Below are 17,713 nucleotides of genomic sequence, written 5' to 3'. Positions count from 1 at the left end.
CTAGGAACCTGTGCACTGGGGAACTCAAATTTTCCCCCACTTAGCGCATGTTTATGAAAAAGTATCATGCATACTGACACCATGTTTAGGTGACTTTGCAAATATGAAATCCTTGAATAATGATGATTGATTGTATATACGTACATATTATAAATGGTGTCTTTGCAAATATTTCTAATGAAGTGTTTAAAAGACTAGGCCTTGTTAGCAAAATGTAGGTAATTGAGTTTCTGTTAGAACAAACCCAATTGTATATTACCTTATTAGAGAGTATTAAAAATAATAAAGTGACAGCATTATAAGCTACTACAGTTTTTCTTCCTTAAAAAATATTTGCGTGGAAAAAAAGAAGTAATTGCGTGAACAGACTCTGAAAACTTGTGCATGATTAAACTCGTTTTGAATAATTTTGACACTGAAAAGTTTTAGAATTTGGAGTTATTTTACTTTTTAGACTTTTTAAAAAGAGTTTTTATTTATTCATGAGAGACACAGAGATAGAGGCAGGGACAAAGGTAGAGGGAGAAGCAGGCTCCCTGTAGGGAGCCCGATGTGGGAGTCGATCCCAGGCCCCCGGGATCACAACCTGAGCGGAAAGCAGACACTCAACCACTGAGCCACCCAGGTGTCCCTGGAGTTATTTAAAAATATTGAATACTCCCTAAGTGTTATTCTTTAAGTTAAGATTCTTCTTAAATGATATTGTATCTCCAAAAAGGAAAAAATATGATTCCAATATCTGTTGAATAGTAAAATATATTCTTTTTCTAACCTTTCACAGTGATTGCCGGGAAGAAAAAATAAGGAAGCTCACACCTGGTGAAATGGATGAAATTCGAGAAATATTATCCAGAAATCTCTATCAAATCCGTCAGCGAGTGAGAATAATTTATTTAGCAAAATGTTTCCTTGCCTTTGGCTAAAAATATGCCTTCTCATTTCATGCTACTCCGTTGTAGCAGAGATTGCCCAACCATTTACGCCAGCCTTTTGCATGTTGCACATCAGGCATCTTCTCTTCTCTGAGAGTCCTATCTTATTAGGGTACACTCCCTCTCAGACACCATGGGGAAAGTGTGGGAGTCCCCAGGAGTTCTGCTACTGTGGATTTGGAGATAAAAGCATCTGAGTTAGTTGTGGCTCTCATTTAATTTTTTTTTTTTATAAATGAAATCTTTTTAGAGCTTAAAGAAAAGAGCTTTAAGAAAACTTATTAAAATGTATTTAATTTTCATTACTCATAAAGTACTATAGTTTCTTCCTTTAATGTATCTCCTAAGTGCTGTTCCATTGTTAATACCTCGTTCTAACAATTGGCTAACAACATAGCTAACATTTCCAGGATGCATACAATTGGCCATGCCCCATTTCAGCATATATTAACTCAGTCTTCCAAGTGGTGTTACTACTGTTTCCACTTTATAGATGAATCAATTAAGGTACTGGGAGGGGAGGTGACACACAGATCACTCATGTTGGGGTCATTTCTGTACCTTCTTAGCTGGTCTCCCCAGATGCGACCCCCAGTCCCTCCTGAGTTATGGTTGCTCCACCGCCTTCTTCACAGCACCTTTAATGGCAGCATTCCCTTATTTAAAAAGAAACAAGCAACAGTTGTGGCTTATAGGCTAAACTCTTCTTTCAGAATTCGGGATCTCTAATTCTCAGTTCTGCTGTGTCTGACCTTACATCTCCCTTCCCTCCCCAAATGCCCAGGTTCTGCCTTCCTTGGCCTGGGTTCCTCTCTTTTCTGTCTCTACGTGGAACGTCCCCACTGGTTCCTGTTAGCTGTTCCACATCCTCCAATTTTTAAGGTTTCCTTAACAACTTCCATATTATCCCCAGCCCTGTCTTTAAATGGGATAGCACTCGGAGTTCACACCATACCACACAGTTTTAGCACTTCATGATTTGTATGATTTCGTTAGCCTTTGAGGTCCATCTAGCTAGCAGATTTCTCGAGGCAGGCTTGAGCCCTCTTCTCTAACATTCTCTCATATTTCTTTGAGACTTAATATAGTTCAGGACACAGGAATATTCCCAAGAAATATATATTTATTCTATCAGAAAATGAACTTAATTACTAATTGCAATTCATTTTAAAAAACTTATAAAACTAAAAATGTATGTCACTCAGAGGCCTGGTTTAGAAATTTTACTGTCTCAAATACTAGCACATGGTTAATGCGGATTCTAGCAACGGCTTTTTCAATTTGACAACCCAGTTGAAAAGAAGTGTTCTTAATCGAAAGGACATGGCACCACCAAGTGGCTCAAAGTGGTTTGTTTTTGTACCGGTAATTCCTATTCAGTAAATTGTGTAAAGATGAATTGTATTTCTTCCCCAGCTGCTAATGATGGCTAAATACATACAGAGTACTTCAAGGTAGATAAAGTATGAATGATGATGAATTCCATCATATTCTGATTTATGAAGATCGCACTTCTCAGTGAAAGATAACTGGCAAACTTCTATTAGAAGACAAATGCTTTCAAATTTCGAACAAATGTTAACCTTTTTTTTTTCCATCTCCCATACACATTAATTTTTATACTTTTTTAAAATTTATTTTTCTGCTCTGCATGTTGGTTGTTAAGTGCCTCGCTGAGGTACAGAGAGCCAAAGCAGCACAGTAAAGTTTGGGAATCTCTGGGGTAGCAATCAGTTTTTCTTGTAAGATGTCTCTTGTGTTTTCATTTCAGACTTTGTCCTACAACAGACACAATCTGACGACCGACACAAGTGAGCGACAAGCTAAAGAGATTCTGATCCGACGAAGGCACAGTTTGCGAGAAAGCATCAGGAAAGACAGCAGCTTGAACCACGAGCGCAGGGTAACTGGCGTTTGTTAACCATTTGTCTGCGGTGAGGAAGGCTTCCAGGAATAGAGTCAGCAGCCATTCCAGAGGCTCTTGTGACCGGATGGCCACTGAGGGTTGATTCATAGGAATTCTGGGATGGAATTAATTGTAAAGTCTTTCCGAATGTTTCTACAACACCTATTGTGTCCGGGCACTGTTCTGGCACTTGGTATATGTTGGTGAATGAAAGTGACCAAGATATCTTTGCTTGTAGAATTCAAATCCTAGTGGGGAGAAGATGCCCAGCAATTGAGTAAATTATCTATTATGTTAGTAGGCAGGGAGTGCTGTGGAGAAAAACGGTGCTTGGAGAAGGAGACTGGGGGTACAAGGAAGGGTCAAGTTACAAATTTAAACAGCATGGCTGGACCATGCTTCATTTGATGAGTCACGTTGGATCTCTCTGGGGAGAGGTTGTGGCCAGAAGATAGGCAAGCTGCAGGTACTAGAACTGCAAAATCACAGCAGTTGGGGGGTGTGAATGTTCACCTTCTCACTTGGTCCAAGGCATTGTCAAGAAGATAAGGAAAATCATTTTTAAATGACATTACAATTGATTGACTTCACAGCAGTTATTGCATCTTAGTATTATTTTTGTGAGTATAACAGACATACAAGGTTGCATTAGTTTTAGGATTGCTTCTCATTTTTAGTAATATTCTGTGTTGGTCATCAGAGACTAAAATGGTAATATGTAAACAGGTAGATTATCTTTTTTTTTAAATGTGAAAATGTGGCAGCCCTGATTAAAAGTTAAAGTATGACACAATTGAATTGTCAGCCAATTAGCTATGGTAATGCTTTTCATTCTATCACTTCAAGACTTACTAAAGTAACTAAAAGTTAAATATGCTACATCTTTCATATATTTTCTTTCCATATGTATAGGTTCTACTTTTTTAGTAATACTCTTATTAATAGGTGTTTCCATAGCTTCTCTTTAAAAGACGCAATGGTTTTCATTATTATTTCATTATTCTTATTTCTAACGGTCCCACTTTATTTTCATTTTCCTTAATACTGATTTTGGTTACATTTTAGAAGAGATTTAGTTGTTTTAAGTGAAATAATTATTGCTCAGAACTTTATTCACCATCCCCACAGCCCCTCACACAGTAATTTTATAATAGAGAAGTACAATTTTAATTTTTAACATCAGGGTTTGATGTAAAATTTTAAATTTCTGATATACAGTAACTGACCTCTGCATAGTCTAAATAAGATTTTCCATGTTTTCCACAGGCTTCCACTTCAGCCTCTCGATATTTATCCTTACCAAAAAATACAAAGCTTCCAGAAAAGCTACAAAAGAAAAAGAATATTTCCAATACAGGTAATGATTTCAGTTGGAGCAGAATGAGTAAGTTTATTTCCTAATATTCATAAAGTAGAGAAATTTCCCCATTCTTTTTCTTCATTGAGGACAATGAGTTTAATAGTTTGCAAGCCTAAAATAATAATAATAATAATATGGTGACTTATTATTAGCATTATAAGCTTTTTGGATGGAGCTGCTGTACACATTATGAATGAGTTCATTATTTTCCATAATGATTCTATTTTATATATAGCAAAAGCAAATGCTGTCACCTGTGGTTAGTGAGCAGGTAAACAGCAAGTTGTAAATTTGCAAAGGTGTATTTAAATTTTTGCAATTTCCATATATTTTCATAAAGGCAGCCATAAATTTTACTGCCTGAAATCATTAAGGCTTTGACATAAAGTCTCATATCTCTTTATTTAATGATAATCTTTGTGTAGACTCCAAGCCATCTACTGTGAACCCCAGAGGAAGTATGTTAGGTACCATGTTATTAAAATGTGGGATGTAACAATTACCTCCCCTACCCCTTTATTTTTGCTTGTTTATTTAATTAATTAACCAAGAAGAGGAAAGTCAAATGACAGCTGGTGGTGATGACTGGTAAGATGAGAAATGAGAAGGGAGGCCTGAATGTTTAGAGCAGTGGGCCTTGTCACCACCACGTGTCCACCAGAACATTCTTTTTGCCCCAAGAATCTCAGCTCCCACCAGCTGTCCTACCCAGTTCTCTAGGACTTGAATTCTGACAACCAGCTAGTTCTGATCATGTATCTCCGCATTGTTTGGAGAGTGCATATTGTTACTACAGCCCTTTTATGAAAATATAAAGGAGATAAAGAAGGTTGTCTCTCAGATTCCAGATCAAGACAAGCATTTGCATAATAGCAGCCAAGTGCTGGTTTGCTTTCTGTGTGCCAGACACAGAGCTGAGCCCTCCTGGGATTGTTCTGATGGGGCAAGTGGGAACACAGCTGCCACCGCCAGAGCACCTCACTTTGATAGCCAGCTCCACCACTTATACTGTCTCTTGAACTTCAGTTACTCCACCTGTCAGATGGGTGACTATGAGGATTAAATAGGTTAATGAGTTTAACAGTGCTTAGGACAGTTGTCTGGCACAGTGAACTCTTCAGTGTGTGAACATTCAACATTAAGGCCCACAGAGATGATGTCTTATGCCCAGGTTGGTGGGCTAGAGAGAGTGAGCCCTCTGACCCTCCGCTGCCCAATTTTCAGCAGGTGTTGGCCCCAATCATGCATTGTGAGTCATTTACAATCCCTTCTCTCTCAAACGCATGCCCATATTATCCTTTTGCTCTGTGGTAGGTGGCAATAGCAGTGACTCAGACACAGATGTCGGGACCACCGTCCTCAATTTGCAGCCCCGAGCAAGGCGCTTCTTGCCAGAACAGTTCTCAAAGAAAGCCCCGCAGTCCTATAAAATGGAATGGAAGAATGAGGTAGACGTTGATTCGGGACAGGGGCAGCCTTGTACCCCCGCAGCTCCCCACAGCAAAGAGGGGGGCACCCAGACCCCAGGCATGCTCCGGCAGCCCCTTCTCTCCAAAGGCCAGTTTGGCCCAGTGCAGGAAGACAGTGTGACTGAAGGTATCCAACCCAAGCCGCCACCCAGGCTGGTCCGGAGGGCATCGGAGCCTGGCAACCGGAAAGCGCAATTTGGAAGTGAGAAGCCTTAATGGAAATGGCCAAAGCAGACCTGGGGTGACTGACCCAGCACCCCTGGCGTTGGTTACTCTGAAACCTGACACAACATTGGGATCCATTTCATACCCTCTATGCATCTAAATCCTTTCTTTGGGTAGAAGAGTCATACCATTGATTTATGGGATGGATGCTTAACCCAAGAAGAGGAAAAATCAAAGAAAAAAAAAGCCCTATAAAATGCCTTTTATGACTTTTTGCTAGCAGTTGTATTCTTCACAAGCCTAAAGAAAGAAAATTGTGTGCCTTTATTGAACTTGAATGACAGAACTTGAAGTTTTTAACACACCTGTGCTGGTGAAAATTTTAATATATACATATATGCCTCACATTTTATTTATGAAAACCTATGGATATCTGTAATCAGTTTTTAAGCGAAGGGCGCTAAAAATACTCAACATCTCTCCAAGGTGTAAAGGGTAGTTCCCGCAGGATGGTGGGCCATCTGCTCAGAGTCAAGGTGTTTCCCCATCTTGAGCTGCTGACCACTTGGTAAAGGACGAGCGCAGCATGGAGCAGGGATTCTTGGTGAACTCAGGCTGGGGAGGGAGTCAGAACATCTAGGCAGATGAGGAGGCCTGGCTCCCATAGCGCAGATTCCCATAAATAATGAGTCTACTGGATTTAATTTATTTGTTACTGTACGTTTGAGGGTAACATATAGATTCCATCTCTTGTTTGTGTTTGAATGGTGCAAAGAGAAAGACTGTGTGGGTGACACGATGTGTGACAGACTTGGTGGCAGCTTTGGACGAAGTTCCAGCACGTGGGCCTCATGGTATATGCGGGGAGACACCTGCTTACATTTTTTTTGGCAGGTTTTATATTGTGCAATACTGGGAAGAGGATGCAGGAGATTCCCTTTCATGCCCATCTATGACTATCGGCTTTAGAATTTTTCTTAGAACATTCTAGAACTTTGAATACAGGTCAGAAGCTCCAAGCAGACCATTTAGATAAACATAGTCCAATGTTTAATAAACTGGTGAGAGTTCAGGTTTTGAAATTTATTCAGGAAGTACTTTGGAGAATGTAGGAGTTCTTTTTTTTTATTTTTTGCACTAGTCTGTAATTTGTTACTTCTCGCCCCTCAATAAAGTAGTGACAAATTCTTCATATAAAAATGGATTCTACTCATCTGAGTACTTTTTAAAAGAACAACAGAAAGACAAGAAGTGGAATATAATCATTAAAGAGTAATATTTTTGAATTTTTGAGTAAATATTTTGAATTTTTGTCTCAAGCTGTAGATTTTATTGTTTTTTTTTTTTTTTTTCCCCTGAAAAACTCCTTAAAACTGGACTGGAATGAGACTCTAAATGTCTGGGTTTAAATATAAATGAGGCCACACGATAGTCTACTGAGAGCACATTAGAGGTGCAGCAAAGGATACAAACGACCATTGGATTGTTAGTGGGAAAACATGAATAAATTAAACAGGAAGATTCAGGACTCAGAAATCCCCAGCAGTGCTTCTCTTATCTCCCTCCTCTACCCCCACCAATGTGGAGAAATAAATCTTTTACCCTTTCTCTTATCTTCTACAGTCTTGGAATAGTGCTAAGATTGTTGGGTGTGAGGCAGAGGAAAAGATAAACATACAAGGTACAATTTCCTTCCCAAACTCTTCCACGTTGATAAGTGGAAAGCAGTATAGACACCTTTGAAAACTGTAAACTTAGGATTCTGTGCCAAATATCTTAATTTTAACTGAAAATATTTATATTAAAAATATATATATTTCATCTGCTGAAAAGAAATTAAAATGACTTTTAACTTAGAATTTTATTATAGGAATGTGATTCATCAAGAGATGGGATGTATATTTTTGAGAATGCCAAGAGTAAATTTTTAGAACTTAATGAAATCTGAAAAGAAAGGTTAAAGTAAAATGACCTTAAAAATAAAGTTCCTGATTTTTTTCTGGTGTCCTAGAATACTGAATATTATAATAAGTCTAATTTTCTGGAACCGAAGAAGAAAATATGAAAATCTTTTTACATTTCTTGTTAAACAGGTATACCAAATTTAGCTTACACTGATTAAAAGTCAATAAAGAATCTGGTGGACATGGTGTAAATTTAAAAAAGCACTTATGTCATTATCAGTTTAACGTTTTTTGTATTTTTGAATGACAAAAGCAATGAAAAATAAATGTGACTTCATTTTGTTTTTTCTCCATACTTTTTTTCACATAAAATTATTAAGTTCTAGACACTACAGGAGAGCATATGAAACCCCTTAAATATTGAAACAGTCTCAATATTCTGTGGTAGAGACCCACCCCTGACCCTTTGTAAATGACTCGCTAATGCAAGCAATACTTGATCCAACCAAAGTTCCAGTGTGACTATAGAATTTTGATGGGTCTTTGGTATTTAACAATTTTGACTTGAACTACCTGCAAGTGCAAAGTGTAGGCTTATTTCTTTACCTGTAATGCTAAGGGCTGATTGTTGGGAACAGTTAGGCCAGTTAGCAAACAACTAGAAATTGACTCCAAAGCTCGATACTTTTAAAAAAATGTGCGTTTTGTGGATAAGACCCCAGAATATCTGGGACAAAATTCCCTTGGCTTTTACTAATTTTCGTGGTGGGTAAGGGGAATGTTTATTTATGTAAAAAACATAGAGAAGTTATTTATTACATGTCTCAGTATGTTTTTCCATTTGTTGCACTACCCAAGTCATGTTTATGTTAAAACTGGCATTTTATAAACAAGTGTGAGAATTGTAATATTTTGTTAGTTCAAAGTTCACACTTGACTTTCTTCTCTGAAGAGTGATTAAAAAGATTTCTTTGTCTGGTTGAAGTAGCTATTGGCATTATCTGCCCAAGCCTGAACATTGTATGTTGATTCCCTTTGTCAAGATGAACGAGAAAGGCTTATGACTCAACTGTCTGATGATCTGAGATTTTGCGTGTGTGTGTATGTGTGTGCTTAACTTTTAGAGCAAAATGTGTAGCTTGCTGTTACTTTATATCTGACATTTTAACCAGGCCCTTTCTTCAGTCTACTTGTAAGGCAGTGAGAGCCCACTTGGGTAACTGATGCCTGGCTGTGACCACAGCTCTTTGTTCACGAGAAATGACACCTCCCTTCAGAATTTTTTTCCAATGTCATTCACTCCACGTGGCTTGACATCCTTAAACGTGGTCACCCACCGCAGATGTGCAGACAAAGCACCCACATGATTAGTTTTGAACGTCTCTACTGTTGTAATGGTACATAGTTTTTTGATCCCTTTTGTCTTCTAACTTTCTACAATTTTTTTCAAAGAAAATTCTATTTTACTACCTCTAAAAATAGTCGATAATGGTGGTCAGTTCTCTTACCTGTCCGGTCAGAGAAAGAAGTGTTTCTATGTGTAGAGTTAATGTATCTACTGTAAATGGATTATCAAATTTTCAATCTGCAGAGCATATTGATGATTTTGAACGGCTCAGAACCTACTTCAGGGCTTTTATGTCACAGATGTTTCATGGGGATCTGTTATCCTTGTATTGTACGATATGGAAATGTCCCTCCATGAGATGGCCAGTAGACAGGATGCCAGACACATCGGCGGTGACTTTTCTGATTTTCACTACTGTAACAAAACACCCTGAATTAAATATGCAAATGTTTTTCTCCCTTTTCTTTTTTTATTTCACTGGGTCCTGTTATGTCATCAGTACATGTGGTAACAAAATTTGTAATTTAAATGAGGCTCTCTGCGTCCAGAGTTTGGATTGCCAAACAGAAATTTTATATATGTATACCAACAAAGAATTTTTCTTGGTTTCTGTGAAATGTACAAAAGTCTAAGTGTTAAATCAGTATGGAGTGGAAACATTTAATGGAATAAACATAAATGAAAATATTTAATCACTATGGATAATACATCACAAGAAACCAGGACAGCCCCCAATTCCAATTTTTACATTTATATATCAAAACCATTCTCATTTGTGCTAAAATTGGGGTCATATAGCTGGAATTAGTGAAAGGTAAGAATTTAAAAGTATTAAAAATTTCAGTTGCCTTAGCTTCAAATACACATAATATTTCAGACAGGGCTAACACTGTTACTGTGTTAAAGAAACTTAATGAAGATTATAACTGGTCCATTAATATTCTACATGTAAACAGACTATTGTAAATGGTTCAAAGATAATGCATGCTCTGGAATATTAAGTGCTGCCTTCCCAAGCCAACTCAAGCAAGACAAATTAGATTATTTTCATCCACTGTCTTTACCAAATGGCTTTTAAACATTATGCAGGGTTCTGTACCAACACATCAAATTTTTAGGTTTTCACTAACACACAGTTTTTGGCACCTGCTCAAAACTGTTTACTGTATTTGCTACTATAAGTATCTGACTGTTGGACAGCCAGTTTAAGTTCTTATCTTTAGCTGGAAGGTTATTCTGAATGTGCTACAACTTGGCATACTTGATTGTTTTGTTAATTCCAAAAAGATGGCACAGTGAAGGTGCTTTGAAGGTGGCCAGGAGAAAATGCTCACTCTTAACCCTGTCATGACCGCCTGACACTGTCAGAAATTGGCTTTGTGATGCCCAGGCCTGTGTTTCAGCCTGCAGCACAGACCAAAGCAAGCCCAGGACATGTACCCATTCACATGCCCTCAGACCCACAGGGGACAGACTCCATAGTCAGCAGCAAATGCATTTATTATATCAGTTCATTCTGGATAGTTCATGTGGTTTTAGTTCCATTAGGAAAAGTCAGGATAGGTTTAGGTGGGTCTAAGGTATCACACAATAAAATAATTCTCAGAAAAAAAAATAATAATTCTCAGTCTGGGGAAGCACCTGAGTTCCAACGATTCAAAATGGAAGAGATTCTTTGATAAGCCCAAAGAAAGGTCATTTCCTATTCAGTGTTGTAAACTGCAACTATTAATAGGTATTTTAACTACTTTTTTCCCCCATAGTATATGCTTTTGAAAAAGGATTTTTATTTATCAGGATGTAGTATAGTTTAAATCAAGACTGATCAAAATACAATTTTTTATTCTAACAAGATCCCTATAGTCCACTTTTATGCTATAATTTATGCTATATAATTACTGATAATAATTAATACCTCCTTCCTTAATGTTTATAATTATCTTTTCCCCTTGAGGAACAGCACAAGCTGTTTAAGAGTATCCAATTCCAAATTAAAATCAGCATTATTTCTTACAATGTACTGAATCAGGAAAACAAAAATTGTCTATATTGTCTTCATGCACACCTGTCTGTAAAGTGGTGCGTCTAGGCGATCTGGGAAAAATGAGAAATCTAAAGTAAAATAATGTTTTAAAATAAGTTGGTATTTGTGTACTTGATAAAAAATAAATCCTACTGATGAGATGTCATCTTAAAATGATTTGCTTGCCAAAGATGTGCAATAAGTTTCAGATTATGTATACATTTGGCTTTAGCATATGGTTTGAAAAGCCAAGAGCTTCTTGTTCTTACAAGAATGTGTTGTAAGTATAACTGAAGGTTAACATTTTCAAGTGCTTCTGGACTCTGACCTAACATATACATCAGGATATAGCAATAGCTCCCAAAAACTACAATCAGAATAAATGATAGCACTTCCTTATAACTTTAAAGGGATTGTATTGCTAAAGAAAATTATTACCATGTAACTAGCAAGTTCTTCAGGAAAAATAAAAATTTAGGACAGAAAAATGATTTTTTCAGTCCATTACCCTGTTCTGAGAAGAGCCACACTGTACATCATCCTGGCTAGAGCTGTGGTAACCTTATTTCAGAGACTCCTTAACGGCTAAGGTTTCCAGGGGGAAATAGGGCACCAGAATCACCATGCTGGCTTTTACTATACATTCCAAATAAAAAGTTATCCTCTCTAATCAGTTCCCAAATGCCTGAAATTTCCCCTAAGTGGATTGACTTCTCTCTCCCCACAGATGTCTAAATTTCTTAAAGAAGTGTCCTCAGGAAAAGGTGTCTTAATGATTTGAATATGCAGAGCACAAATTCCCATAAATGCCCACATTGTTCTCGGCCAGTTAACACAGGATAGGGCAGGATGTCTCAACACTCATCACCAGCTAACCTGATAGTGCCCAGGCCTTTCAGATTTTTGTGCCCTGATTCCCTTAGTGTGCATGACTTCTCCCTCACATTCCTTTTAGATTACTGCCCTCGAGGGATCCTTAACATAAAGTCCAACATTCTCCACCATGAATTCCTCTGTGGTTCCCCCTCACCCGTGAGAGTAAGAGCTCACTCCTGAGCATGGTACATGAGGCCCTTCATGATCTAACAACCCAGGGACTCTCAACGCTGGGGCACTTTGGAGTCTGGTTCTAGAGGTCTAGGGCAGGTGACTCTAATATGCAGCCAGAACCACTGATTTCAGCCCCTTCTGTTTATTGCAGGCATAACTCTTCACCCACCCGGCCGGGGCTTTGGCGTCTTGCACGTTACTGCCCTGGCTAGGCATTCTGATTTTTTTTTTTTTAAAGATTTTTTAATTTATTCATTCGTGAGACACACACACACACACACACACACACACAGAGAGAGAGAGAGAGAGAGAGAGGGAGGGAGAGAGAGAGAGGCAGCGACATACACAGAGGGAGAACCAGGCTCCATGCAGGGAGCCTGATGCAGGACTTGATTATGCCCTGAGCAGAAGGCAGATGCTCAAACGCTGAGCCACCCAGGTTTCCTGGCATTCTGACTTTTGCTCATCTGTCTGGACATGAGGGCAGAGGTATACCTTCCTTCTGTGGAGAAGGCCAAAGTCTTCTAGAACCCCAAACCCTGAGGCTGATTCACAGAACTTACCAATTGTGGCTAGCATAATGCTGAAAGAGTGCCATATCCTTCATAAACTTCTCAGTCAAGTTCAATGCCCCTAAAATAAGATTCCATATAATATTAAGTTGAACCAGGGACACCTTTTAAGAAAGGCAAAAAAAAAAAAAAATCCATTTCTCTTAACACTGAGGTAGTAACAAAGTCGGTTCTAAAACTTTACCTCTCAGGGCACCTGGTTGGCTCAGCAGTTGAGCATCTGCCCTCGGCTCAGGGCATAATCCCAGGTCTGGGGATCAAGCCCTACATCGGGCTCCCTGTGAGGAGCCCGATTCTCCCTCTGCCTATGTCTCTGCTTCTCTCTGTGTCTCTCATGAATAAATAAGTAAAATCTTTTAAAAAAATATATTAAGTTGAACCATGTGAAACTGCAGGTAATTTTGACTTAGAAAAATAGCAATTCCATGTGGCTCAACCTAAATACTTAGGAAATTATTACAGAAGCTTCCCAAGAACTCAAAAACAGAACACAAACTTTAGTTGAGCAGATTTAATTTCCCTGAGATAATATTCCATCAATTATACAAATACTGTCTATAGACCAGTGGTTTTCAAAGTTTACTGTGCATAAAAAGTATCTGGATATCTTGTGAGAATGGTTCTCAGCAGGTCTATGTGGGGTGTGAATGTCTGTATGTTTAACAAGCTCCAGGGAATGTGGACAATGTTGGTTCTGGAACTCACTTTTAAATATCCACACATCAGACTTTTTATTAAGGGGAACTACAGGCATACATCAGAGATATTGTGGGCTGGTTCTAGACCACCGCGATAAAGTAAATATTGCAATAATGTGAGTCAAATAAATTTTTTGGTTTTCCAGCATACATAAAAATTACGTTTATACTATACTGGAGTCTATTTACAGTAGCATTATGTCTAAAAAACAATGTACATACCTAATGAAAAAGACTTTATTGCTAAAAAATGCCAACCATCAACTGACCTTTCAGCAGGTGGCAATCTTTTTGCTGGTGGAGGGTCTTTTCTCAGTGTTGATCAGGGTGGTGTGTGTTCAAGGTTGGGGTGGCTGTGGCAATTTTAAAAAATCAGACGGCAATGAAGTTTTCTACGTCGACTGACACTTCCTTTCACTTGAACACTTAGGGGCCACTATAGGGTTGTTAGCATCTGAAGAAATGGGAAGACCAAGAAGAGGGCAAGAGACGGGTGACCAGCCAGTCGGAACACATACATTTAACGATTAAATTCACTATCTTATATGGGTACGGTTCACGATGCCCCAAAACAATTATAGTAATGTCAAAGATCACTGATCACATATAACAATACCAAATATAATGAAAAAGTTTGAAATATTGTGACAATTACCAAAATGTGACATAGAGACACAAAGTGAGCAAATGCTGGTGGAAAAAATGGTGCCGATAAATCCCTTGACACAGGGTTGCTATGAACCTTTGGCAAAAAACACAGTGATGCATAATAAGATGAAGTGCAATAAAACGAGGTATGCCTGTATAATATTTATTTTTTTAAAAAGCAATATGAGTGTGGAGAATAATAAAAATGTTTCTCTACTCTCTATACTAAAATCAACCCTGGTTTTCAGTATTTCCATGTGTCTGATTAACTGTAAAGCCCTAATAAATTTATAGGCTTTATTTACCTTCAAAAATAAAGTGCTATGATTTGAAAAATTTAATAATGACTATATTAAGGAATGTCTAAGAAACTTGTCTACTTCTGAGTGCAGAGAAAAGATATAATCTTCAGAGAGATTCTATTTCATTGAATAAACCCATGATTACTTCTTGTCCTATGAGTCTAACCTCTATGATGATTTAATGTGCTCCTTAAGGGTCATGCCATTTTACATTATATTTTGGTTTCCTCAAAAGGACTTGGTGCTCGCATAAAAGTTCACAATTATGGCACTTAATAAAAGGTTAATATTTTCCTTGTAGCTAGACAGGAGAAAGGACAATCTTCAAACATCCGATTAATTCTTTATCATAAATACTTGGGTTTATCCAACACACAACTTCTAAAACTAGAGAAAACATTTTTTTCCTGCTTTACATACATTTACAATTATACATGTGATAGGTTGAAAACAGGAATGATTTTCTAGAGGACCAATCAAAAAGAATGAAAGGAATGTGAACTCTGATAATCCACAGGAGGAAAAGCGAGGGGGCTTCAAAATAATTATCAATAGGTGACATCATCTAAATAGCAAGAGCCTTACAAATGCTTCCTTGTGAGTTTGTGCTAAACTTCACTCTGGGCCTCTCAGCTGGACCCTGGGATGCTACTTTTGGAATGACTGTTTAGGCCTAGAAAAAGGCAAATCGAAACATTTCCCTGTAGATCAGTGTAGCTCTTTCATTCTCAGGTGTGATATGAAAATGAGAGAAAGAAAATGACCTTCACCATAAGACACTGTAGATTAGTCCCTCTGATGAGACTTCACTGTCTTACACTGCATGAGATGTTCATCCTAAAGGCATTCCTGTGCTCTGTCTTTTCCACTGGGTTCTACCACCATCCAATCAATGCAGCCTAACAGAGCATGGGCTTCTGGAAGCAGTTCAGGCCTGATATCCAGGGAGAACTGGCCACACTGACAACCTCAGCTCCTCGAAGAGCATGGGGCCTCCAAAGCTGTGGACACAGGATAGAGGCCCCATGAACCTGTTTCTCCTATTATGCAGCGTGACTGCCACAAGCTGGGGAGAAGGTGTAACACACTGCAATCACATAATTTTAATAGTTCAAACTGAGTTAGCTATTCATAAACACAAACAAGTCTCTGGCTTTGACATTAATCAAAACCAGAGTCTCTGAATGATCCTTTTTCTGTCTCCGTGAAAAAGTGCAAGTGTTGCTTATTAAATACAGATTCCTCGGCCTCCCCTAGGCCCGCAGAATCAGTAACTGGGGGTGAGGCCAGCCATCTGATTTTCCCCCAGCTCACCAGGGGAATCCTTGTTATAACTTGAGAAAGTGACAAGCTCGTTTCAATATAGTGGCTTATTTAATCTCTAGGATTCTGATAGCAGAAAACCGCCCTCTTAGCTTATGCAACTTGACATGAAACCCGTGTCTCAGCAGATCATTTTATTAATGGGTTACCCTCCTTTTTACTTAGCAGGGAAGCCTATCATCGGTTATCCCAGCACATCTTCCTGTCCTGAAGCTGCTAGCATTTCCCCCTGGAAAACTTTAACCCCACTGGCCACGTTCAAAGAGGAGACTTCTAAGTAATGTTTAATACCTTCTCCTTTGACAAGGCTCTGACTTCTGATGTGCCCGCAGGCTGGACCTTGGTGTCTATGAACCGAGCACATCCGCTGGGAGACCATCCGTCCTGGCCTCTGTCCCTTCCTCACGTCCTCCGAGTTGGCTTCCTCCATCCGGTTCCATTCTACTCACTTTTTAATTTGTCCCTCCCGCCGCCACGGTGGCGGGCTCTGTTCAGAGACATCAGGAAAATGGCCACCAGGGCCAGGGCGGCCCCGAGGCTGGGGGGCCCGCACGGGCTCACCTCCTGCGCGAGCCCCGAGAGGAGCGGGGCGACGATCCGGCCCACGGCCGTCACCGACTGCCCCACGCCGATGACCGTGCCGCCCGCCCGCGCCCCGCCGGCGGCCAGCTGCAGGTCGGTGACGCAGGTCCTGCCCACGGCCGTGGAGACGGCCAGCAGCGAGGTGCAGAGCGCGGCCAGGGCGGCCGAGCGGGCGGCGGCGTGCAGCAGCAGCAGCAGGCAGGTGAGCGCGCTCGAGCGCAGCAGGACGGCGCGCCCGTCGTGCCCGTACAGCCGCAGGAGCGGGCCCAGCGCCAGGCCGCCCAGGGCGCCCAGGGCGCTGCTGTAGCTGATGAGGCAGCCCGCCGCCCGCGGCCGCACCCCGAAGCGCTCCTCCAGGGCCAGCACGAAGTTACTGTAGTAGAGCATCACCGCCACGGCCATCAGCAAGCGCACCGCGAAGATGTCCCACATTTCGGAAAATATCAGGCTCTTCATGTCGCGCAGGGTGGACGCGACCTCCGCCCAGGGCGGCCCGGCAGGCCTGGTGCTGGCGGTGCTCTGGCGCAGGGTGGCTGTCTGCTGCTCGGGAGGGTCCGTCCTCCCCCAGGGGACAGGGTTGTCACCGGCCGGCCGGCCTTGCTCCATCCTGGAGAGCTTTGCTTCATGCCAGGGAAACAGCCAAACCAGACCTGGAAGATGGCAGAGGACCGGTCAAGGCAGGCTGCGTCCCCTGAATCCCACAGTGCCCCCGCAGGGGATGAGCAGTTATTTGCATGCGATTACGATTCTGTATTTTTGTATTAGTCCGTTTACTAATCTGTTTTCGAATCCAGTGTTTAACTATTCCCACAGACACTTCTACTCCATTTTTGATAGAACTCTGCTATTCGCCTCAAAAAAAAAATCTACATCTACAAAATGTTTACTTTTTTTCTCTGCTCATGAGCCCATGATGGTTTCCTATATCATTTAATATTGAAATTCTCATGCTTTCTAATTCTCTGCGATCCACCATCTGCCTACCCATCCATTCACCACTTGTACTTCATTCCGAACACTGAATATTTATGCTTCCTAAATAGGACTATATTAACCAATAAGACAAGGCCTATAAAAATCTCTGCCCTCAAAGAATTTAACTCGAAAAAGGGATTTGGACAAGTAAAACACAGCAATTGGATTATAGGGTAAGTGCTATGTTAGGGGAAGCACAGGGTGCTGTGAACACCCACCCTTGCCTTGTGGAGAAGAGAGGGGCAGCTGCACACTACTGACCCTCAGGAAGCATCTGCTTGGAACTGCCCCTGGTCAGGGCCACCATGTACTTTTGCAAGTCACACCTCAAAATCTCCGGGGGTGCCATTCTCATGGACCATGATGCATGACCTTACAGAGCAGCTCAATTCCTATTCAGATAATCCCATCTCCACCCTTGGGACTGGCACATTCCTGCCTTGGTCGTTTTATTTA

At 40.3% G+C, this 17,713-nt stretch overlaps 2 protein-coding genes across 6 annotated transcripts in view; one reads left to right on the top strand and one right to left on the bottom strand.

Annotated features, from left to right (window-relative positions):
• The window catches only part of SLC9A2 (solute carrier family 9 member A2), a 94,194-nt gene extending 85,474 nt beyond the window's left edge, over positions 1 to 8,720 (top strand). Inside the window, exons 9-12 of the mRNA XM_055328233.1 lie at positions 782 to 878; positions 2,704 to 2,835; positions 4,105 to 4,195; positions 5,513 to 8,720. Coding sequence (XP_055184208.1) covers positions 782 to 878; positions 2,704 to 2,835; positions 4,105 to 4,195; positions 5,513 to 5,883 — 691 coding nt within the window. The 3' untranslated portion in view covers positions 5,884 to 8,720. The remainder of the gene's footprint in view (positions 1 to 781; positions 879 to 2,703; positions 2,836 to 4,104; positions 4,196 to 5,512) is intronic.
• MFSD9 (major facilitator superfamily domain containing 9) overlaps positions 938 to 17,713 on the bottom strand; it is a 28,273-nt gene continuing 11,497 nt past the window's right edge. For 2 of the 5 annotated variants that reach the window (XM_055328234.1, XM_055328236.1), the window contains exon 6: positions 12,801 to 16,932. In XM_055328234.1, the coding sequence (XP_055184209.1) occupies positions 16,142 to 16,932 (791 nt within the window). In that variant the 3' untranslated portion in view covers positions 12,801 to 16,141. The other 3 variants (XR_008664840.1, XR_008664839.1, XR_008664841.1) reach the window with 3 other exon arrangements.

Source organism: Nyctereutes procyonoides, unplaced genomic scaffold (genome assembly GCF_905146905.1).
Source record: "Nyctereutes procyonoides isolate TBG_1078 unplaced genomic scaffold, NYPRO_anot_genome, whole genome shotgun sequence".
Taxonomy (NCBI): Eukaryota; Metazoa; Chordata; class Mammalia; order Carnivora; family Canidae; genus Nyctereutes; species Nyctereutes procyonoides.
Note: the sequence above shows the minus strand (reverse complement) of the source record. Positions and strands in the feature narration are given on the sequence as shown.